This window comes from Linderina pennispora, assembly GCF_002104995.1.
Source record: "Linderina pennispora strain ATCC 12442 chromosome Unknown DL89scaffold_5, whole genome shotgun sequence".
Lineage (NCBI taxonomy): Eukaryota > Fungi > Kickxellomycota > Kickxellomycetes > Kickxellales > Kickxellaceae > Linderina > Linderina pennispora.
The window spans coordinates 1,250,762-1,272,297 of record NW_024468253.1 but is presented as its reverse complement, the minus strand read 5'-3'; the positions used below and the strand labels follow the sequence as shown (position 1 = coordinate 1,272,297).

Genomic DNA, 21,536 nt, shown 5'->3' with positions numbered 1-21,536 from the left:
CAACAAGCGCGTGACAGGAGGCAGATGTGTTGGCAGCCAGGCAGATCCGCACCCGACATACCCCACAGAGCATGCACGTCTCTGCATCCGGTTTGGAGCAAGTGCATATATGAGACATGCACGATCTGGTGATCAGTTGATCTTCGGAAACCCAATGCCGGATCACTGCTGCTGCCAGCTCTAGGAGGGTTCGCAGATATTCTTCTCCACGACAGTTGGGGAAAGCATGTTGGGGACAAGGCAGATCATATTGTATCCAAAACGGTGCTCGTGTTTCGTGGTTCTTGCCAAGAGTAGACGGCACGTTATGACTGGTGACGTCGGCCGCAAGGCAGGTGCGGGACTTTTAGATCCAGTAGGGTGGTTCAGGCTCCTAGAGCATCCGAAACCCAGCGCAGTTCCTCATTTGCGGTTCTCGATTTCAGAGACACATCCGCGTGATGCCACGTTTAGCAAATAAGAAAGCCGCCAATTTGATGCCATGCGGGCAGAAGGTAGGCAATTCTTCCTCTATAGTCTGTATTAGTCACTTTCGTTCTTGCGTCATTTTTTCTCTTAGACTCGATTTTTGACTCTTCACTTGCCCTGCTAGCAATTTGCCCAATTTAACAACCACCCCTTGTTTACCACCGTCTTTTCTACCAACAATGGCTTCTATACGTGTCGCTACCGCTTCGTTCAACACCTTTGCTGCTCAGGATGCTGCTTCTGTTACCGCGCCACCAACCGTGGCTATCGCGATTCCTAGCCCCACCAAGGGCAAAAACGCCGGCATGGCCCGCCGAGTGTCGTTCAACCTGAACAACACCAGCGTGCTGCAGCTGCCAAGCAACACGGCGATTGGCAAGATCGCGGCGGCGCGAAACCGCCGCTCGAGCATGGAGAACATGTCCATGGCGGAGATGCGCCAGGCGCAGGCACTGCTGCCGCACGGGGCTTCGCCTGATCTGCTGGATCCAGGATTCACAATGACCTCGCTGTACGTCAAGCGCGGGCACATCCACGCGCTCGAGCACCTGTCGCTTGGCGACAGCGACGACGGCTCTGACCGACCGCCAGTCAGAGGCGTGCTGAAGCCGTTCCAGCCGTCGCCGGTCGACACCCAGCTGCTGATGACTGGGCTGCCGAGTCTGATGCCCGACGATGGCACCGACGATGACGACCGGTCGAGCTCGGATGACAATGGCGGGCAGATTGAGCCAGCGCAGCCAGCTGTGGCTGGAGCCGGAGCCAAGGGCCAGCGCAAGCAAAAGAAGCGTGGCAAGAAGGGCGCCAAGAGCGCGCAAAAACAAAAACCCAAGGCGGCGGCAGGAGCAGTAGCGCCAGCAAGCCCGACGGCCCCGCCGCGGGAAGGCAAAAACAATGTAATGTAATTCTATCTCTTTGTACTTTTTCTCTCTTATACTGGCTTCTGTGAGGTGACGGGTCTTCCCAGATATCGGCTTCGCCTCGCTTGGCCCGCGTCTGGCTATCTGTCCGAACCCTCGCACAATAAACAGCTTTTCGCTCTTTCTGCATTGATAGCAAATGGTAACCAACCAGCAAGCCAGCCCGCTGCAGTGAATGGACAAGGCGTACGTGTTGCGAACGATGTCCTATTGTTGGCTGGGGAAACATCCGGGAATGGCGAGGAGGGATACAGAATGAGGCGGTCACGTTCTCAGAACTGACAATGGCAGGGCTGTGGAGCTCACCAAAGATAGATGCCTACAGTGACCGCAACAGCTGCGCCTCTGCGAATCGCAGACTTATGCTTGTATCGCTCTCCATGCTTGCTGGAATGTGCCGGTGATATTCGATGTTCAATTGGAGTATCTACGGATCCGTCAATTTAGTCTTTCGCCAACAGTGCACACAACAGTGAGTACCATACTCTGCAGCCCAGGATGGGTGTCGCAATAATTGCGAGATCTCCGGTGCATTGGATGGAATAGCAGCGGAGACGGATCGTGCAGCAGCAGCAGCAGCAGCAGCAACAGCAGCAAAAAAAATTGAGGCTTGGAATCATCCTCACTCCACCCTTGCAAGCGTATAAACCCCTCGACACTTGTGTTTATACTTGACTGGACATCCTTTTGTTAGAAACGACTCAACAACCGTCGAATGGCTTGCGCATGCACTTGGAAATATTGTGGTGCCTTGTTGTTGATCATAAAGCGCGCTGAGCAGCTTTAAATCTCTTTGCACGGTTAACGAAGCCAGACAGTATTGCGCCTCAGTTTGCCGCAAGCGATAATATCTGTTTCGACAAGGGCTAGCTCTACACCAACCCGTCCCATTCAAATAGCATGGGAGGCGAAGGAAGGGTGAGCTCGCCTCTTGCTCTTTAAAAAAAAGACTGCGTCCTTTCTCCTATTTCTTTCTCCTATTCCTTGCTTGTTTGTTGTCGCTTACTGTTCATCTAGCAACATTTTTCTTGATATCCTTGGACACCTATTCATCCAACACATCTATTTTCGATTTTGTATATTTTCCTTTTTGCCTCACTTTGTGTGCACATACATCGCCATTCATGTCTGAGCCAGCAGTATTCGACATTTGCTTCCCATCGCACATCACCCGCATCCCAATCTGCCGTCCAGGGACCACGATTGCTGGCGCGGTGGTGCTCAAACTGACCAGCCCGCTGGTGGCATCCCACCTGATGCTGCAGTTCTACGGCGTCGAACGGGTGCGCAGGACCCCGGTTGCCGTGCAGGCAATATCCACTGATAAGCGCCAGGTGACCATGATGTCGCAGCAGATGGTCATGGACAAGGAGTTCTTCCGGACGCGAGCTGCTCCTGTGGGGCGAGCCGACGGTGGAGGGCACGAAGATCATCCCGTGCGACTCTGTCCATCGCTTCCATTTCTCCTTCACCATGCCGTACGTGAACATGCCCACGCCGCGCCAGACACCCGATGTGGAGATTTCGTACTCGCTCGAGGCCTAGTCTCTTTACCGAGGTATTTGACCAGCAGCGTGAGGAAAAGGCGCTGAAGGACGTGTACAAGACACCCATCAAGAGCTTCATGTTCGAGCCTGTCATCCAGGAGATAGTCGCCCACGGCCAGTCGGACGCCCCACAGGAGACCATCGTCCCTATGCGCGATGTCGAGTCCTAAGAACTCTCAGAAAACCCACCTGGCGCTTCACGTCTTTCACCCGACACCATCGTTCCTTCCCGGCGAGACCGTTGACCTGCTGATCCTGGCGCCAGCAGGCAAAAAGATCAACAGCGCCACCTACCAGCTCAAAGAGAATGTCCGATGCCGGAAATCATCAGCGCCGATCATTGACGAGTCCGATGTGCCTGTTCTGTGGAAGTACTCATTTGAGATCTCTCCCCTGCGCGAAATGCCGTTCATCAAGCTCTCAAAGACTAACATCACCCAGGAGATCGGCATGCTTGGCCACTTCATGTTCACCAGCCAAACCACTGCCGACCAGTCTGGTCTGCTGGGACCAACCAAGACAGGCGAAAGCCTCCAGGGCCGCAGCCGGAAGCGCGGCGAGTTCGGCTACTCGGCCGACGACCAGCGCTCCCAGCAGACTTCGCAGGCGTCCCAGACCACGCCCCTGTCGCCGCTCACCGAAACCCAGGAGCTCCTCGGCACTGAGAACATGGAGTCTGCATCGCCGGTGACGCTTCCGCCGCCGCCCCGCGCCCGCACTGCGTCACTGAGCGGCCAACCGCCTCTAAACGGCCCTAACAATGCGACTGCGTCTGTCTACCACAACGGGTCCTTTGCGTCGTCGCCGCAGCCGCCAACCTACCAGCAGGTAGTTGCTGAAAGCCGGATGTCAAAGTCCATCTCTGGCGACATGGACGATACAATGAGCGACCGAAGCTCCATTTCCGATGCCATGTCTATCCGGTACGCCTCTGGCAAGGCACTGACAGCTGGCCTGCAGTCGCTGACCCGCGGTGTATCAGCATACGGCAGCCTGTCCAAGGGCGACCATCAGATCACGCCGGTGCCGCTTGGCTCGCTGCTGTCGCAGGGCTCGTACCGGTTCGCCAAGATCAAGCTCACACTACCTCAACTCAAAGACATATCGCCTGTGTCTTCGGTGTTCCTCGATTTCGAGTACACCATTGACATTGCGATGACTCTTGGCGGCAGCTTTGGCACCTCCCGTCGGGTCTCGGGAAAACTGCCGCTGAAGATCGTCACTGTCAGGTCGGCAGCCAAAATGGGTGGCAGCGGTGCCAACAGCTCTTCCGAGTGGGTCATAGACAGATCCAGCCATGATAGACAGTCGTGCATGAATCTGTCAATAGCCCATTCGGAAGAGCAAAATACTGGCAGCAACGGGTCGCCAGCCACAACACTGACCGAGTTCCCATTCGATTCAAGTGGCGGCGGTCCCGACTCCAAACTCGTCGGCGATTGCTACCCATGCCTGCAGACATTCCTGCAGGATGGGCTCAAGATCCCGATGCCCGATCTCGAGGTCATAAACATTGGCAACAGCTCGATTTAGAGGCGTTATTTTTCCAATTTGTCTGACGGACTGTATTCCCCAAAGCACCTTTAATGCAGCGTATTAATAAACATGCCTTATTTCTTCTCCAGTCCCCTCGCGACCGAGAGCACCAGGTCAATGCACTCGTCGTCAATCTGGTTGTGGGTGACAATGCGGATACTGCCTTTGTAAACAGTGTCCAGGGTCACCCCTTGCTTAGCCAACTCCCTGCTCAGCTCGTCCGAATCCACCCGGGCATCGCTGGGGTCAAGGAGAATCATGTTCGTCTCGACTGGGAGGAGCGGTTTGAACCCCAGCTCAAAAAGACCGTCAGCCAGTCGCCTTGGTCTGCCCATGGGTTTTGGCCATAGTCGGCCAGATGTTGTCAATGGCATACAGTCCAGCTGCAGCAAGAATTCCCGCCTGACGCCAGCCGCCACCAAATAGCTTACGGAAGTGACGAGCCTTCCGGATGAACTCCTCGGACCCTGCCAGTATGGCACCAACAGGGCAACCCATGCCCTTCGACAGGCACAGGTTGACAGAGTCGACCTCCTTGGCATACTCTGCCAGCGATATCCCGCTAGCAATGGATGCATTCCACAGGCGGGAGCCGTCCATATGGACAGGAACACTGTTCTCGTTGGCAAACCGGCGAATCGCCCGTATATCATCTATCGGCATGACGGTGCCAGTGAATGTGTTTTCGAGCAAAATAAGCCTTGTCGGTGCACAGTGGAAATCGCCATCATCTTCAATAAAGCCACGCTCTACATCATCCACAGTCAGATTGATAGCACCATTGGCCGGTGTAACCGGGACCACCATAGCCTGAGAGTGAAAAGAGGCACCGCCAGCCTCATACTTGTAGATATGTGCGTGCGAGTGGCACAGGACCGTCTCAGGCGGGTTGCGCAGGTGCGTGCGAATAGCCAGCTGATTCGACATGGTGCTTGAGACGACGAAGACAGCAGCAGGCTTCCCTAAAAGCTCCGCGACGCGCCTCTCCAGCTCGTTGACCGTGGGATCCTCGCCAAAAACGTCGTTTCCTACTTCGGCCTGCGCCATATACTGGAACATCTCAGGTGACGGCTTGGTGGCGGTGTCTGAGCGCAAGTCCCAGTTCCGAGCAGAGTTGGTCGTTGCCATTGTTAAAAGCAGAAGAGGTTTCTACAGGAGATAAGGGTGGAGAAAGCTAAAAGAGCTGTGCGTTGCATTTGGGCTGAAAACCTCCTTTTGGCATACTTTTAAAAGCAAATCCGTCGATGTCCAGTGCGATCCTCGCCAATGGCTCCCCAATGGGCTTGAGCCGGACAACGTGGGAACGAGAGGTTTAGAGCTCATCGGCACATGGGACCGTGCTGCGGCCATGCGTGGAGCAGCAGCTTATTAGTCACCATTACTAGGAAGAGTAGCATGTATGTTGGGAGTAATCTGCGCTGCTGCTAGCTTGTTGGCAACAGAAAGGACCTCATCCACACAGCCATTGTCAATCTGGTGATGGGTCACAATGCGGAAACTGCCATCGTACACGGTGCGAATGATGATTCCGCGCTCGCCAAGTGCCTTGGCAAGCTCATCCATGTCCACCTTGGCTTCGGACGCGTCAAGGATTATCATGTTTGTTTCAACCGGCAGCTCCGGCTTGAATCCGAGTTCAACAAGACCATCCAGCAGCCGCCTTGTCAGCTTGTGCGTTGCGGCCATGGTCGGCCAGATATTGTCGATGGCGTAGAGAGCAGCAGCAGCAAGAACACCCGCCTGGCGCCAAGCTCCACCAAACAGCTTGCGATAGTAGCGTGCCTTTCGAATAAACTCCTCAGACCCAACCAAAACAGCACCCACAGGACACCCCAGTCCCTTCGATAGGCACATATTAATCGAATCGGCCTCCTTGGCATACTCCGCCAGAGAAATCCCACTTGCGACAGATGCATTCCACAGGCGAGCACCGTCTAAATGGACTAGAACGCCCTTCTCGTTGGCGAATCTGCGGATCTCGCGGATATCCTCGATAGGCATGACTACACCGTTGTAGGTGTTCTCCAGAGTGATAAGCTTTGTCGCTGCTTTGTGGATGTTGCCATCGTCCTCGAGGAAGGAGCCCTTCACATCCTGGACCTTCATGTTGATGGAGTCCTTCGGTGCAACCGGGATCAGCTGTGCCTGCGAGTGGTACGCGACGCCAGAGGACTCCCACTGGAATATATGCGAATTCCGGTGGCAGAGGACCGATGCAGGAGGGGCCTGCAGATGAGTACGGATTGCAATCTGGTTTGACATGGTGCTGGAGGTAACAAATAGAGCCGCTGGCATACCCGTCAGTTCAGCAATCCGGGTTTCCAGTGCATTTACAGTTGGGTCCTCGCTAAACACGTCGTCTCCAAGCTGAGCGCTCACCATTGCCTGGTACATTTCAGGGGATGGCACGGTAGCCGTGTCGCTGCGGAGGTCTCTGAAGGGGAAGTTCGTAGTGCTGCCATTGCTGCAGAGTCAAAAGATTGTTAATAAAACAGTGGACAAGATACACAGAAAAAGAGAGGAGTTTGACCAGGTGGCCTGCTCGTTATGTTTTATAATGCAAGGCATTGGTATTTCCAGGCTCTGCTGCTGTATCATGGCTAGGTTTGCGCACAACACCGGAATGCAATAGAAAAATCATCCTTGCTGCGGTTGCATTTTTATTATTGTCATGCATGGTTGTCAAGAGCGTGCTTTACCTGGAAAAAGGGTGGACTAGGGGGCAGCTGACACTTTATGATTAGCAGTTAATGCGAGTAGGTGCGGGATTGCTGTGTATAGCGCCGAAACGAGAATGTAGATGTAGAGTGCGCACAGTACTATCTGTTGACATTCGGAGTCCAGAGTCCCCTGCGCCACCATATGCAAGGCCGAAACGCATATATAACGGCCTAGGCAGATTGTTATCTTTTTCCCTCAGTTATCTTCGAAGGTTATTTTCCATATACATACCGATAGTCACTCATTCCCTAGGTTAACAATACCCTTCCACTCCATCAGCGTATTTTCATACTGATGGCATTCCAGGAAATACCCAGTTATTTTCGTGTAGTGTATATCAAGGAGGGGTTTCTCATAATGCCCGCTTGTCAATAAAATCTGTCATCAGCCTTGGCTATGTCAATACATATGCAGCCGCTGCGGTTAGCCATTTAAATAATCGCTGGATAACCCCCTTATAATGTAGCTCTCTGTAGTCCACCAGTATGGTTCTCATTGTCTCCTGGTTCTGACAGTACCGAAATAACATTCATTGATATGTCCAAATCGTCCTGTTCAAGGGCGCAGCAATCTCAGCTAGCTCAATAAATCGAGTGTATATTGTAGAGGCTGTACTAATACATTATGTACTATGTTGAAGGAGGTAAGTGATGAGCATACATTAGCCATTATATATATTTTAATGGACAAAATCTCCTTGCCTGCGATTTTCCAATTCCTTTTGATATTCTTTTTAAAACTGCTCCATATCATATCAATCCTATTCAACTAGGTAGCATTTGACTATGAATGGCCATAGGTGATTGCCTTCATAGATTCATAAATAGCAGATCAAAACAGAATCAGCATTGACGACATGTTAGCCATATAGTATTTGATAAAATGATAAATATTGTGTACCCTTTTGTTATCTATTGTATATCCATTGTCATCAGTAGTATGGTAGAGATACAATAGTGGCTACATAACCAAATATGCTACATTTTTAACAGCTGCTTCTTGTATGTGTACGATAATATCTGTACATATCAGAGAACTGCATACTCAACCACCTATACAGTGGTGTCTACTGTAGCCAGCTTGTTGTCCTGGTACGACGTTTATATTTCATTGATTTTCCACCAGTTGATAGCAAGCACCAAGCCAGTAGTGAATAGCAAATATATATTGTCAAAAGGAGAGGTTAATAACCTGGTCGCTTAATGCAGTTGGCAGATACAGATTATTCATTTTTGCACGCAGCACAGCACCTCAGTGAACAATGGGGCTTTGCCTGCCATAAATTATGTTTTCAATATCGACAGATATAGTAATTACAAAGCATGAAATTACATACCATACCATAAACTTAAATTGCTCTCAAGCTAGATGCTTCTTGTTTATGGAGGGCCTCTGAGCTGCATTTCTGGAAACAGATTAAAAGTGTCGAAATGGATAGTTTCTGGCTAGTAACCCTACAAGATGGGCAAAAAAATTCAGACAAGCTATGAGGCAGATTGCGTCGAAATGAGGGAGGGGAGGGATGGCTTGTTTGGTACAATGTGCCTATTGTCTGCACACTGGTTGGGTGAATCCACATATTTTAACCAAACATTCTTCTTCGATGAACCGCAAAAAGCAGAAATGCGCGACAATATGTGCCACACGAGCAGCCAGTGGCTGGGACTGCAGCCACCTGAAGAATGAGGGCAAGAACGGTTATATCATGCTCATTGACGTGAACCTCTAGTCTAACCGCTCAAGAATATGTTTACCTTTTGCCATGGCAGCTTCAGTCGGGACTGCCTTGCCTTTTTGCAGACTGTCTCCCTCCATTATCAAGTCATTTATAGTTTATTATGCACTGCGCCATGGATGACACTGTGTTTGAGATTCGGTTCCCAACCTTTACTTCCGGCGGGCTTCCAAAATGTGGACCGAAATCCACACTACCTGGTGTTGTTTATATGCAGCTGACACAGCCGTATCCCGCCGCAGCAATAACGATCACATTCACAGGAACTGAGCGCATTACACTAGCACCGACATCCCTGACAGTGAACATCAACCCGGCATATCCCCACATGACGAGGCAGCAGTCAGTGAAGAAGGTGTATTTCAATCAAACAGCAGTGCTCTGGGGCGATCCAAAGTTCCGCCAGACAAGTACCCTGCAACCTGGCATATATGCGTTTCACTTTTCGTGCGAATTTGGACGGGTGAATTACCCCATGAGCAAAGTTGCTGACGAGTACGAGATCAAATACACACTTTCAGCTAGGATCATTGGCAGTCGTGGCGTTCGAGACCCGCTGCAGACAACCACCCACAATGTCATATTTGTTCCTGAAACCATTTCCCCATTTGACACGGTCGATCCAAACGCGCGCTACAGGTTTTGCGACAACGCGCTTGATCACAGTGGCTCATGGGTGTACCATTTGCAGGCAATGGGAATACAGCAGGCATTTGCTCCTGGTGACAGCGTCGATTTCCAGCTCCGGCTGACTGGGAACCGCACGCTTCGCAAGGCGCAGTATGTATTGGTTGAGCAGACAGACTGCTTCTATCCGCAACTCCCGAGTGACCCAAGCGAGGAGCTGATGGACTTGGGCAGACGACTCTGGTCAACCGAGCGACTGCTATCGACAGCCTCCGACATGTACTTTGGACGCGACAGTGTTGTTGTCCCAGACCTTTGCGCTGAGCATATGAACAGCCGACGGGCACGGGGTGGATCAACGTACTATGGCCATTTGCACACGATGCTGCCGACAAATGTGTCAGTCATGCACGAGACCGGCTATCTGCGCATTACATACTATGTTTTGCTGACTCTGCATTCAAGCTCGAACTGGGGGCAGACAAAGCGGGCACAAGTGCGCATTCCAATTCCTGTTGCGTCCCGGGTGCTCCCAGACAATGCCAGCCCCGAGTCTCGCTTCACAATTGCCTCACCGCCAATATACAGCAAACGCTCCAGCATCTACTCATTTGCGCGTCGCGAGCCATCGACCAGCTCTAGGACAGATGCTGACACGATCCTCGAACCTGCATGGGGTGCCGAGGATCCAAGTCTTCGCCGAGGACGGAGTATTGTTGATTTGGGCAACAAGCTAAACCAGTTTATTCCACGCAGGACAGTTTCTGGAATGGGGCATCTCACCACGCTGTCGACGCCGCGTATCATGTCTGTGGCTCGTCTTGAGCCCTCATGGAGCGTTGCTGATCTGCTCTCAGGTCTGCCGGCGTCGACTGGACAGCCTCGGCTTGGTTCACCGCTAACCAGAGCAGCCTCACTAAGTTTCGGCGACTCGCCATCTCCACGCACTTCCGCAGCTGCCTGCACCGCCGCCCCATGGCTGCTATTACTCGAAAACCTTCCTGTCCCGTTTGCGCGAATTCTATCACATCGATGCTGACCGTGCAGGGCTGCGCTGCCTTATCAGCGGCATCGAGCCGGATCCGAATGACGTGATACCAAATGGTGTACCCAGGTCAACTCCGCAGCAAGGGAGCGGCCAGCGCGCATCCTGCCATCGAGTGTCGGTGCTGTCCATGTCAGCTGGCTCTGACCGTATCCGACCCAAGCTGGAGGCAGTTATGACGTCTTTCAAAAATACAGATGGCCATGTGTCGACCTGGTCGGCGCTTCCGCGCAGAGCGTCTACCATTGGCAAGCGCTCAACGATGATGTCGGGGATCTCACTCGAGTCAAACGACACGGCATATATACCAAACGCAGCGACGCTAAAGGGAACGTCGCCGTCACTGCCTGCCACTCCGTTGCACCCACTTTTAATGATCGACATGATCATGGAGTAACGATATCCAATACTTCATTTTTGCGTAGTCTAAAATATTTCTAATGACAAACTCAGGGCCGAGCTTCAATCTACTGGGGGTCTGCAGACAGGCCTACAAGCAAGCGGACTAGACAAAGCCAAGGGCCTTGATGCTTCCATAGAATGTTGCACCAAACAGCGTGATGATCGAGGGACATATCAGGGCATCGCCAAGCTTCTTGCCGTCTGGACCAGACTTTATGTACCCAATACTGTAGAGCAGTCGGCCGACGATGTATCCGAGGCTGGCGTACGCAGATACCTTGGGGAAGAATAGCCCACCGAGGAGCACTGAGCTCTGGACAATGGGCAGATACTCCAGGTACGAGTCCTTGACAGTTTGGAAGCGTGTAAACTCCTCGTTGTCCTCATCCGAGAGCTTCTCGGTTTCGCGGCTTCCAACGCTGGCGTGGTGGGGCAGATCAAGCCTCTTTTTCTGCTTGATCGCGCACCAGACAAACGAGGCAGCCTGCAGATTCAGAACAGAGGCAGCAACAATGTTCCAGACGTAGTTGGTTCCGATAACGATACTCATGGTGAGATGATGAAAGCGACAGGATTCAGTAAAACGAGATAACTAGAGAGGCAAGGGTTGGCCAGATGCAGGATGGCATTGGTTCTTGAGTCCGCTCTCTTGCGTCTCGAACTTTGTCCTCTCTCTCTCCCCCGCAATCTGCGCAAAGGGTTCCACTGAAACAGCATACATTCTGGAGCCAGACCCAGTCCATTCCATGCGGGGGAAATAGTTTTAATATAAAATGCAGTCTTTAGAACTTAGGCGAGCAGGGTGGTGGTCACCGAGTTGTAGCCAGCAGTCAGGACCAGGCCAAGGAAAGACATGGTCATAAGCAGGGCGCCAGCCATGCGGCCCTTGGGACCCTTGCTGCGATAGCCCATCGAGTACAGGAAGCGGCCGACAACATAGGAGGCGCCGAATGAGGCAGCGAGCTTGGGCTGGTACAGACCGGCGAGAATCAGCACCGACAGAACCATGCCGATCTGCTCCGAGTAGTTATCGCTGACGCGCTTGACGTTGTTGAAGGCTACCCAGTCCTCGTCCTTGAGCTTGTCAGAATACCGGCCGCCGCCGTTGTCCGGATACTGGACATTGTACTTCTTGCGGGCGGCAACGACCCGAGTGCCCTCGAAGAAGCACTGCACGCACATGGCGGCCGCGGCCATGACGCAGTATCCGAAGTTGGTTCCGATAACAATAGCCATTTTTTTTTGGTATAGAGAAGTGTGAGAAAAAGGGGGAGGTCTAAGGTCCCCCTGACTTGCAGCAGGAACGTGCCAACTTTTTATACCAAGAATGCCAAGCATCGCGAAAATGCTAAATTGTCCGTCCGGACACGGCGTCTCCGCAGAGGCTCCCAGCATCAGAAACGTAAGCAGGGGGCTGACAAATTCACTCCAAGAGACGGGGGGATCAAGAGCTCCATAAAATACTGGTTGGCAAGATTAGCAGGCAGTATCGCGAATGGGGCCACGGAGCTGGCACGAGCAGCTTCGGCCAATTTATATTTCATTCTCTCAAGAAAGTTAGTGAAAAGTAGCCGGCTTTTTTTTTTTGTTTGAACAAGGCATAGTTATGGACGGACTGCTGTCAGTAAGCGCTCAGGTGTCAGAAATCCTCAGCTCACCCAAAGTCAGCGCGCTCTACATCCGGCAATTTATCGAGCAGGCGCAGGCCTGCACGGACCGATGACAAACAGCCCGAGACCGTTCGGGCAGTTGTGCAGGCATTGCATGACCTCAAGATCTCAGACAAGGCACGCATATTCCACGTCCCATCGACGTTCTACTCGTGGGCATTGCCGACCCGGGCACTGATCGATGGCGGCGCCGAGCCCCCAGCACCTGTGCAAGTCGGTGGTGTTCGAGAACAAGCGGTTCAAGGGCGTTGGGAGCAAATACTACTGCGTCATCGTCCAATATGTGCAGACAATTAACACTGGTGCCTTGACGGACTTTGTGAGGGAGCTGGATGGGAATGTTGTGGCTAGGAAGCACTACAACTTCCGGCTGGCAAACCCAGACGATGCGCTGGAACTGACCGGGTTCGGCAATAACGGCGTGTGCCCGATTGGCATGAAAAGGCCGCTGCCAATTGTAGCTGTCAAAGTCCATTACCACTCTCAGTCCGGCGGTGTTTTGGTGTGGAGCGGGCGATATTGATTACAAGCTGGCAATGCCTACGCAGACGTTCATTGAGGCGACCCAGTGCCATGTGGCGGACATTTCGGTTCCAGTTCAAGAGTAAAATACATTAATAGGCTTGTATTACATGACGTTGCGGGACTCCAGCAGGCAGTTGCAGCCACAGCCAGCAGGGCAGGTCGGGATAGCAACCAGATCCGATGCCCATGGCTGGCACGGCAAGTCGTCGGGGGTGGCAACACTGTCCATGTCTGCCATCATCATGTTTTCGGCAAACGAATCAAACGGCAATTGCTCGTGCACCGACAGCAAGCTGTCGTTCCGGACTGGACTGGTCAGTCGAGTCAACGCTGCTGCTATCGTCGCTATCACACTCGGCATCCGATGGCATATTCACAGACACAACCGACCCAGGAGCCGGCGATATAGTCACGGCAGGCAGGACGTCCGCGGACAATGTCGGGTTTCGCGTATGCGTGCGGGTATTGCCGGCGGTATTGATCCGGCTGGCGAGTCCACTGGGCGCCGATGATGCGCCCGCAGAGTTATCTGACAGGACGTGCTGCACTGGTAAGGCGTCGGCAGAGTAGCCGCCAATGTGGGCAGGGCTGAGGCCGCTCTTGCGTATCTGCTGGAGCACGGTCTTGAACCACTTCAGCATGTGCTCCTGGTGGCCGCCATGACCGCAGGCGTGGCAGATCAATGCGCGCCCGTGAACGTACTCGTGGCACCATGCGCAACTGAGCCAGGGAGCGCCCGAGATCTCTGCACTGGGGGTATTTGGCCGGCTGTTCCTCTTCTGCTCAGGACCCGTTTTCTTGACCAGTCCCTCAAGAAGCACGCTCGAGTACGAGCGCTGGCCGCGGATCTTCTCAGCCAGCACGGGGTTGCCTATGCGCGCCATGTTGTCGTGCTTGGGCACGCTGGGCTGGCACGCGATGCTGTTGTAGATTTGCAGAAGATCGGGGTTCTGGATGCACTTTAATACCTCGACGGCCTTGACGTCCATCTGCCACATGTACAGGATCTGGGCGTACATGATCTTCCAGTGGTCCAGGTACACAGTGTGCTGGCGGTAGCTGTCTGGAACTAAAGTGTCTGCCGCACTGTCCGGACTCAAGCCGGCTCGTGAATAACCACTTTTGTGCGCGGGTGCTCGTAGGCGCGCTTGGTGCGCAGGAACGTGACGTCCTGGAATTTGGAGTCCAAGGGCATCCACAAATGCATCAGATCCCATGGCCGCACCAGCTCGGGACCGATCGCCTCATGCAGGCGTTTCCGGCTGCCTGTCAACAGGTCAAAGTAGCTGTGGTCGTGGCCACCCGGAGTCGATGGCGAGCCATGGGTGTCCAGGTCATCCGAGTCCCTGCCAGTCCTTGTCGTCATGGCGGTTGGTCGGCACTCGACCAAGCACGTTTTCGCGCAGCCTGCGCCAGAGCGTCTCAGAGCCGTCCTGGTCGTTGCTGGTCTGAATTGATGTGCGGCGCTTGCCGGCGATTTCGGGCTGGGTGGTTTTGGAGCGATGGATGGCAAGTGTATTTTCCGTCACTGGCTCACTTGGAATATCGCTCTGCTCGCTTTGCTCCGGCGGCCTTGCCACCGACAGGTCGTCGATACCCATAGACATGAGCCGCTCGTGCTGCTTGATCTCCTCACTGTCCAGCTCCTCGATAATATCAGTCGACGCTGGCTCCATGTCCAATGAGGGCGACCGGTAGTTGGCGGCTGCCAGTGGTGGGGTGGAGAGCCCGGCACTGTACGACAGGGCAGAGAGCGACTGCTGCGAGAACGGATGCGATGCCACGCTGCTGGCAAGAAAGTGGGCCAGGCCTGCGGCAGACACCCGGCCCTCGCGCACAGTCCGGACGCGGTCAATGGTGAGCCCGCGCAGCTTCATCCTGGTAAATGGCTGCTGACGGTACAGAAGAGTTGACCAGCTGGTCGTCCGACCCAAGCGACATTGGGCCGTCCATCTGGTCGGTCGTATTGGGCGGATGGGTGCACAGCAAACTGCCGCCATGCTCGTATGAGCCAGGCAGGAACGACACGCTGCGCGAGGCAGTGCCTGAGCCGGACTCAGATATGTCAACCAGTGCCCCACTGACAGCGCTTGCCAAAGGCAGAGAATGGCGTGCCCTGTTCGCGCATCCACGGCGGCCGATCCTGCTGTGGCTCACTGTGAGGACTGGACTGGAGCGGCGACTCGATAGCTACAGTTTTGTGCAGCTTGGTCTCGGCAATCGACATGCTCATCACACACGACAGTAGCGCTAGTGTCTGCACGTCACCGCGGTGCTCGTATGAGCGCATGGTAGCCTCGATCCACGCCTGCACAGCTGGGTGGCCGCCCCACAGCTGCTGGCCGGGCAATGGCAGGATGTCCTTGTCGGCAGCCAACAGGGATCCCATCAGCTCCCACACATGCGCCAGCTCGGGCCGTCCATTGAGCCTGGCGATCGACGCATTGTGCTGGCACACCCACTCAATGCTGGGACCGGTCAGCACGAACAGACCTGCTAGCTTGAAGCTGGCCGAGTGGTCCTGCGGCACATTGCACAGAAGCACCATGTTTCCAACGCCGCTGTCGTTGCGTGCATTTGCGCCACCAGTGGAGGCTGCGGTGATGGGCCGGAAAAAGGCGCTCTCGGAGGCAATGCTTCCAGGAATCGAGTGTGTGGGCCGGCTGATCTGCGGGCGGAAAAAGTACTGTGGCATGTCTTCGCCACGGTCCTCCATATCCGAGTCATCCATGCCCGTGTTGAGGCCGCCGCCGCCGCTGCTATTCATATTGTGTGCTGTCTGCTCACTGTCGTCGGGCAAATACGCGCCTCTGCTCTGGATGCCGAACCGGACCTGGCTCTGGTAGAACTGCAGCCGCATCATGCTCTGCGGCTTGTTCTGCACCCGCAATTCCTGCGACATTTCCTCACGGTGCTTGGCACGGTCTGCCGGGCTCAGCGGTCCCAAATCCGCTCTGCTCTGGGTACGTATCGGGCGTGATATATGGACGAGAAGAAACACACAAGCCTTGCCAGCTCCCGAGAACACGCCGCCGCATAGGCGCGGGAACGGGATGAATTGGTCGTAGCGGTCCCGGTTGCTGGCATGCCGGGATGATGTTGGCAGGCCGTCGAGGCCAATGTCGCCGTCAAACGAGCCGTAGTCGTCGTCATCGTCGAATCCGGGCAGGTCATAGTCGTCGTCGATCGGAATACTCGCCCATGTCGTCGCGGTTGCTGTATCGCGTCGTTATAGTCTTCGCCATACGCAGACAGCACAGAGTTGTTGTCGTCCGATAGCCGTCCGGGCGAAATGCTGCGGGCGCCAATATCCGGCGACTCCTTGGTGTCCCGGCTCAGGCTACGGCGGGTCAGGCGGCTCTTGAGGTGCCTGGGCATCTCCGCATGCATGGCCAGCCTGCCCTGGGCATCGTCAAATCCATCTGTGTCGGGCACAAGCGGGGATGGCGGGGATGGCAGACGGCCTACGTCTTCTGGTCTTGAGCATTGAGAGTTTGTTGTGCGAGTTGCGCGCACGCACTGCCGCAATGTACAGAGAGACTAGGGTGTACAGGCACTGCTCTAGGGCTGGCTTGCGCAGCTGCGCGCAGGTATTGGCAATCTGCACGGACCCGGTTCTGCATCGTGTCGCGGTTTCCGTAGACGAGTCCCGCCTTTTGGATCTCGACATGCAGCGGGCTTTGCGGGTAGTATGTGGGGAAATCAAGCCTGACGCGCAGGGTGTCGCTGGTCAGCCATGGTACGCCGATGGTAAGGATGCACCGCCGGGCGTCCACCGATACATCCGAGTTCACGATTGTGCCTGATCGTGAGTACTTTTCGTTGATGATCGCGTAGACCTCTTCCCGCCACGAAGCAACCGAAGTGCTGCCTCTATACCCGGTCTCGAAGTCATCGTCATCGTCGTCGCTACTGTGCTCGTCAGCGTTTTGCCGGCCGTGATCCAGGCACAAGTTGGCTCTGAGCTGCCGCAGCCTGGGTGCCGAGCCTGCCAGACCTGTCTGTATTGTGCATATGAGAGTCGAGCAAATTTTCCTTGCTCATGAACTCATGGAACGTTGCGGCGCCGCGCAGGTCTGCCTTCTTTGCCACTGCCTGGAGAAGCTCGCGCGGCAGTATTTTCTGGTCCATCAAGTGCAGGAGCTGGTCGGGCCCCAGGAAATTGGCCGAGAACGAAGGGACTGGATTGCCCAGACTCTGACGTGCCCCTCGGTCCGGGTGGCTACCGACTGACTCCACGGTCTTGTCGTTGACGGACCACATGCGCAGCACCTCATCGCGGCCCCACGACACTAGCTGGAATTCCCGCGTATCGATTTTCCTGCCGTCGTCCATGCGGATCTCGCCGCGCGACCGCCACTCAGATGCCAGCACGCGGTCTGTGTGGCCGACAAACCTGTGCACAATCTCCATCTGCTCGTTGTCGCGCGCCAGCAGCATGTTGTTGTCAGGCGCCTTGAGCTTGACCAGTACCCCCTCGCCGAACGGCGTGAATTTTGCGTTCATGACCTCGTATGGGAATGTGTGCGTGTATACTTCCGACACACTGCTGCCGTCGAGCCTTAGCTTCTTGACGGTCTTGTCCTGGCTGCCTGTCAGCAGAATGTTGCTCTCCCATGGGTGCCAGCAGATACTGGTGATGTCGTCCATATGTGCATTGTCCACTGTCTGCACCTGGCGCCGAGCCATTGCGGATATCCCACACTGCGATCTTGTTGCGATGCACTGACGCCAGCTTCGTCATCTCCGTGTTGCTAAACGCCAACAAATCCACCGACTCCCACTCCGAGTAGTACCACATGGGCTTCTGGTCCTGCCGCACATCCCAGATCTTGATAATCGGGTCTATCGACGCCGTACCAATCCATGATGGAATCTTAGGCGCCCAGGCAATATCCTGTGATCGCCATCGGGTGCGATTTTAAGACGCGGAATGGCGTGCTGCTAGTGTGTGCTAGGTCGTATATCAGCAGCGTCTGGTTCACTGTCGTCCCAACCCAGCTGTGCTGCTGTGTGCTGGGACACCATGTCACACCGGCTACCTTCCACACCGAGTCGATCGGTATTGTGACGCGGCGGAGACAGCGGGAATTCAAGGTCGACAATGGCTAGTCCCGGCGCGGCCATGCCAACACTACATCGCGGTTGTAGGGACTAATGCTCATACTGGTGAACGCATGCGGGTACCGTATGCTCATGTCGTCGCCTATTGTCGACGCTGCAGTCACTCGTCGCTTTGTCATTTGCTATGTTTGGGATGTGAAATTAAAATTGAAGGGAGTAACGAACAAAACCACTTGCTGGTGACGAAAACAAAGCCAAAAAAATCGCTAGGGATCGAATCAAACAGACAATGCCTGAGCAGGGCTACACGTGATCTGCAACCACGTATGGTAATGTTTCAGGGTGATTTTATGAAGGTGTCTTTCAAAAATAAAGGAGATTACTTTTGCTCCGCAAGGCACTTGGAGATGATATCGCCGCCGAATCTGTTCAGCAGCACCGGCGAAATCACCTTTGCAGCCCGGCTCAGCCAGTCCGCCGACGGAGGCCTGATCCTTCGACAGCTCCTTCTTGCCGTCCAACAGGCCCTTCACCTCCTCCATCTTTTCCGACGGCAGATACTGCTCCATGGACGGGATCTTGGGGTTGATGATATCGACGATCTCGCCCCAGTGCCTGGTGGCACACTGGGCCGCCTCGGGCGAGTCGAAGTCTATGTTGGCGGCAGAGGACTGCAGCCAGAAGTGCGGAAACAGCGATGAACTTCATTTTATCGTAGCCTTGAGGGAATGAGAGGGTTGCGTATGAATAATAGGGGTAAAGGGGTGGGGTTTGCAGCTTGCTGGAGCAAGAGGTGGGGCACTGCTGGGCCTGCCGGACCTTTATACCCAGGCTGTTGTCTTTGCAACAGACTGAACCGCGACCCTCGCACTGTACTGCAAAGAGCCCCTATATCGACATTCTATCTCCCGTTTGTTGTAGCAGTTGGAAACAATCGGTGTCAACACAGCAGAGGGGAGGCTTGACAGTTTCCAATGAGCGGCCACCGGGCACAGGCCAAATGGGTGGCGCTACCAAAACACTCTCTGGCACAATGGGTAGCAGGAAATATTCGATTGCAGAAATTTAGTTGTTCATATTGAACCCCATTGCAGTCCCTCTACGGTCATTTTCTCAAAACCGAACCTGGTACGACCCTGCCTTGGTTACGTACCGCACGCCCTTGAAGATCTTGTACGCTTCCCGTAACATCTTCAGCGAGTCGACCTTGAGTGACGATGCCGAGAACCCAGCAATCTCAAAGTCAACAAACACCGCCGATGCAGTAGGCTCGGTGATAGACGACGGCGTGCTCGCGCCGCCGCCATTAGTCGCCGCATCGCCGCCTGGCCTTGTCGAGTACTGGATCACCAGCCTAGCACTTCGATCGCCGGCCTTTCAATGCCTTCAGATTCCAGTTGACAAGCGGCTGCCTGATATTATCTACAGTATATGTGCCGGACTTGCACTGGACACGGGTGTTGTATGCCTGCAAGGGGAGCGGCACCCTTACATGCACCTTTTCGACGCTCTTGCCACCACACTGACCTGCCTCTGCCGAGATCTCAATCGTGTGCTGGTTGGCGCCCTGTGTAGTGCAGCTGGCGTGGACGTACACTGGCAGTGATCCTGGCGACGCACCCATGCCGACATGGAACGAGCCAAGCTTGAACTGTCCGTCAGGCGGCACATACGCGATCGTACGCTCGGACTCCCACTTGGCCAGCCTCACGCATGGGTGGAATGAGACGTCGTCCATGATCTCGGGCCGGTTCATCACCATCAGCAGCTCCGGCATGCCTGACAGTCCGGGACTTGCACGAGATGATCGCCCGACACATCATACGCCACCACAGACCCGCTGCTGTCCACGATGGCATCGATCTTCTCCACAATATCGACAAAAAACTCGTTGGACGAGTGCCTGATCCCCTGCGACCGCCACGGAATCGACGATGTGTTGATGTCGGGCTTCACTTCGGATCGGATCCCGATTCCCGACACGTTCTCGATCATCCGGTTCACCATATTGGGCACCGGCACAAGGCCACGCAGCACCGACATGTCTGTGGTCACCACGCTGCCGCTGTCCACCATCTCGCTAAGCACCTGGTATACTGTTGCAAAGTTTTCCTTCACCGTCAGCTCCGACAAATTCCCGATGTACTCTGACAGCGCCTGCGATATGCCCTCGAGCAATTCGAGCACTTCCAGCGGCGGCGCCTCATGGGATACGACTCCGAGGTAGATCAGCTCGCCGCGCTGAATGTGAATACAGACCATGTCCAGTGGTGAGCTCCACACAGGCTCGGCGTCGCTGAACGATGGAACAGAGTGCAGGTAGCGTGTGAATGCGGGAACCACCACTAGGGACGCTCGCCGAATCGCCAGGTCGTCGCACCAATGCTTCTGAATTAGCGGAGCTCTAAAGCAGGAGGCAGTTTTGGTTTAAGTGGCGAAAGTTGTAGATGCGCTCCCGTTGGCCATTGCATTTCAACGTCTGCTTACCCGGCATTATTAAGAATAAACAGAGAATCCACTGTCATTGGAAAGAAATGTACTCTATAAAGCTGTAGAAAAAGAAGCAGCCAGTGCAAGAGGCAGAAAGCGAAGGAGACAGCCGCACGGCCGGCTTGGTGGCGGGCTTCCCATGGCGCTAAATCCGCAATCAACCGGAAATAATCCTCGAGCGGCATCGCCGTGCACCAGCAGGGCAAAGTCGCAGCAATCCCAGATGCACCAGTGCACCGGAGCTTTTGCTGGAATAAACAAGCGTGAAGCACTCTGGCTGTCCGACGACAATTGAAGAGGGGTATATTTGAAAGATAAAAACTACACGTTCAGAAGGTTTCTAAATAAAGCAACTTAGTGCTTGTGCTCGGTCAGGCACTGGTGGATGACGGAGCCGCAGATCCGGTTGAGGCTGGCAGGCGGGATGGCGTCCGGCAGGACCCAGGAGCAGCTCCTCGGTGGGCTCGTCGGGGAACACGCTGGCACCCTTGAGCAGCTCGTCCAGCTTGGCCTTCTGCTCAGCAGTCAGGCGCAGACCGGCGAGGGGCAGGGCCGGATCGGCCTTGGCCTTGACATCGGTCCAGTGGCGAACCGCAGCATCCTTGGTCTTCGGGTCCTTCCAGTCGATGTCGTAGTTGGGCGAGGTGGCGATGGACGCGATGGTTCGAGAGAGTACCGAAGATGGACATGGCTGTAGCTTAGAAAAAAATGGTGCGGTGTAGAGCGATGATTGAGCAACGGCGGAGACAGCATTCCGGGCATCTTTATATGCTGAGCCCTCTCCAT

At 54.6% G+C, this 21,536-nt stretch overlaps 11 protein-coding genes across 11 annotated transcripts; 3 read left to right on the top strand and 8 right to left on the bottom strand.

Moving 5' to 3' along the window:
- Nucleotides 1-462: 462 nt before the first annotated feature.
- DL89DRAFT_267057 (uncharacterized protein) lies at nucleotides 463-1,535 on the top strand (the record flags this gene model as incomplete). The annotated part of the gene is made up of 1 exon (XM_040887344.1): nucleotides 463-1,535. A coding segment is annotated over exon 1 (721 nt), but the record flags the coding sequence as incomplete, so codon positions are not given.
- Nucleotides 1,536-4,545: 3,010 nt separating this feature from the next.
- On the bottom strand, nucleotides 4,546-5,599 carry DL89DRAFT_274744 (aromatic amino acid beta-eliminating lyase/threonine aldolase; the record flags this gene model as incomplete). The annotated part of the gene is made up of 2 exons (XM_040889231.1): nucleotides 4,546-4,798; nucleotides 4,848-5,599. The coding sequence occupies 2 exons, from the start codon at nucleotides 5,597-5,599 to the stop codon at nucleotides 4,546-4,548; spliced, it is 1,005 nt and encodes a 334-aa protein (XP_040744540.1).
- A 240-nt stretch (nucleotides 5,600-5,839) lies between these two features.
- DL89DRAFT_274743 (uncharacterized protein) lies at nucleotides 5,840-7,039 on the bottom strand (the record flags this gene model as incomplete). The annotated part of the gene is made up of 2 exons (XM_040889230.1): nucleotides 5,840-6,935; nucleotides 7,002-7,039. The coding sequence occupies 2 exons, from the start codon at nucleotides 7,037-7,039 to the stop codon at nucleotides 5,840-5,842; spliced, it is 1,134 nt and encodes a 377-aa protein (XP_040744539.1).
- A 2,363-nt stretch (nucleotides 7,040-9,402) lies between these two features.
- DL89DRAFT_292517 (uncharacterized protein) lies at nucleotides 9,403-10,996 on the top strand (the record flags this gene model as incomplete). Its single annotated transcript, XM_040890321.1, has 2 exons — nucleotides 9,403-10,444; nucleotides 10,476-10,996. The coding sequence occupies 2 exons, from the start codon at nucleotides 9,403-9,405 to the stop codon at nucleotides 10,994-10,996; spliced, it is 1,563 nt and encodes a 520-aa protein (XP_040744538.1).
- Nucleotides 10,989-11,667, bottom strand: DL89DRAFT_267053 (uncharacterized protein). The gene has a single exon (XM_040887343.1). The coding sequence runs from the start codon at nucleotides 11,549-11,551 to the stop codon at nucleotides 11,105-11,107; it is 447 nt and encodes a 148-aa protein (XP_040744537.1). The 5' UTR covers nucleotides 11,552-11,667; the 3' UTR covers nucleotides 10,989-11,104.
- A 123-nt stretch (nucleotides 11,668-11,790) lies between these two features.
- Nucleotides 11,791-12,245, bottom strand: DL89DRAFT_245741 (membrane-associated proteins in eicosanoid and glutathione metabolism; the record flags this gene model as incomplete). The annotated part of the gene is made up of 1 exon (XM_040885093.1): nucleotides 11,791-12,245. Exon 1 carries the CDS (start codon nucleotides 12,235-12,237, stop codon nucleotides 11,791-11,793), a length of 447 nt encoding a protein of 148 aa, XP_040744536.1. The 5' UTR covers nucleotides 12,238-12,245.
- A 286-nt stretch (nucleotides 12,246-12,531) lies between these two features.
- DL89DRAFT_267052 (uncharacterized protein) lies at nucleotides 12,532-13,366 on the top strand. The gene is made up of 4 exons (XM_040887342.1): nucleotides 12,532-12,664; nucleotides 12,732-12,823; nucleotides 12,867-13,092; nucleotides 13,133-13,366. The coding sequence occupies exons 1-4, from the start codon at nucleotides 12,608-12,610 to the stop codon at nucleotides 13,277-13,279; spliced, it is 522 nt and encodes a 173-aa protein (XP_040744535.1). The 5' UTR covers nucleotides 12,532-12,607; the 3' UTR covers nucleotides 13,280-13,366.
- On the bottom strand, nucleotides 13,302-14,645 carry DL89DRAFT_143806 (uncharacterized protein). Its single transcript, XM_040883478.1, has one exon. The coding sequence runs from the start codon at nucleotides 14,411-14,413 to the stop codon at nucleotides 13,457-13,459; it is 957 nt and encodes a 318-aa protein (XP_040744534.1). The 5' UTR covers nucleotides 14,414-14,645; the 3' UTR covers nucleotides 13,302-13,456.
- Nucleotides 14,646-15,071: 426 nt separating this feature from the next.
- Nucleotides 15,072-16,194, bottom strand: DL89DRAFT_143770 (uncharacterized protein). The gene has a single exon (XM_040883476.1). The coding sequence runs from the start codon at nucleotides 16,096-16,098 to the stop codon at nucleotides 15,262-15,264; it is 837 nt and encodes a 278-aa protein (XP_040744533.1). The 5' UTR covers nucleotides 16,099-16,194; the 3' UTR covers nucleotides 15,072-15,261.
- A 151-nt stretch (nucleotides 16,195-16,345) lies between these two features.
- Nucleotides 16,346-18,554, bottom strand: DL89DRAFT_267051 (WD40 repeat-like protein). The gene is made up of 8 exons (XM_040887341.1): nucleotides 18,332-18,554; nucleotides 18,125-18,238; nucleotides 17,902-18,093; nucleotides 17,148-17,870; nucleotides 16,808-17,113; nucleotides 16,713-16,776; nucleotides 16,444-16,669; nucleotides 16,346-16,412 (listed from the first exon to the last, which is right to left on the bottom strand). The coding sequence occupies exons 1-8, from the start codon at nucleotides 18,392-18,394 to the stop codon at nucleotides 16,367-16,369; spliced, it is 1,734 nt and encodes a 577-aa protein (XP_040744532.1). The 5' UTR covers nucleotides 18,395-18,554; the 3' UTR covers nucleotides 16,346-16,366.
- Nucleotides 18,555-18,639: 85 nt separating this feature from the next.
- DL89DRAFT_292512 (clathrin adaptor, mu subunit) lies at nucleotides 18,640-21,439 on the bottom strand (the record flags this gene model as incomplete). Its single annotated transcript, XM_040890320.1, has 8 exons — nucleotides 18,640-18,711; nucleotides 18,743-18,931; nucleotides 19,386-19,614; nucleotides 19,703-19,728; nucleotides 19,759-20,053; nucleotides 20,086-20,614; nucleotides 21,192-21,366; nucleotides 21,407-21,439. 8 exons carry the CDS (start codon nucleotides 21,437-21,439, stop codon nucleotides 18,640-18,642), a joined length of 1,548 nt encoding a protein of 515 aa, XP_040744531.1.
- Nucleotides 21,440-21,536: the final 97 nt, after the last annotated feature.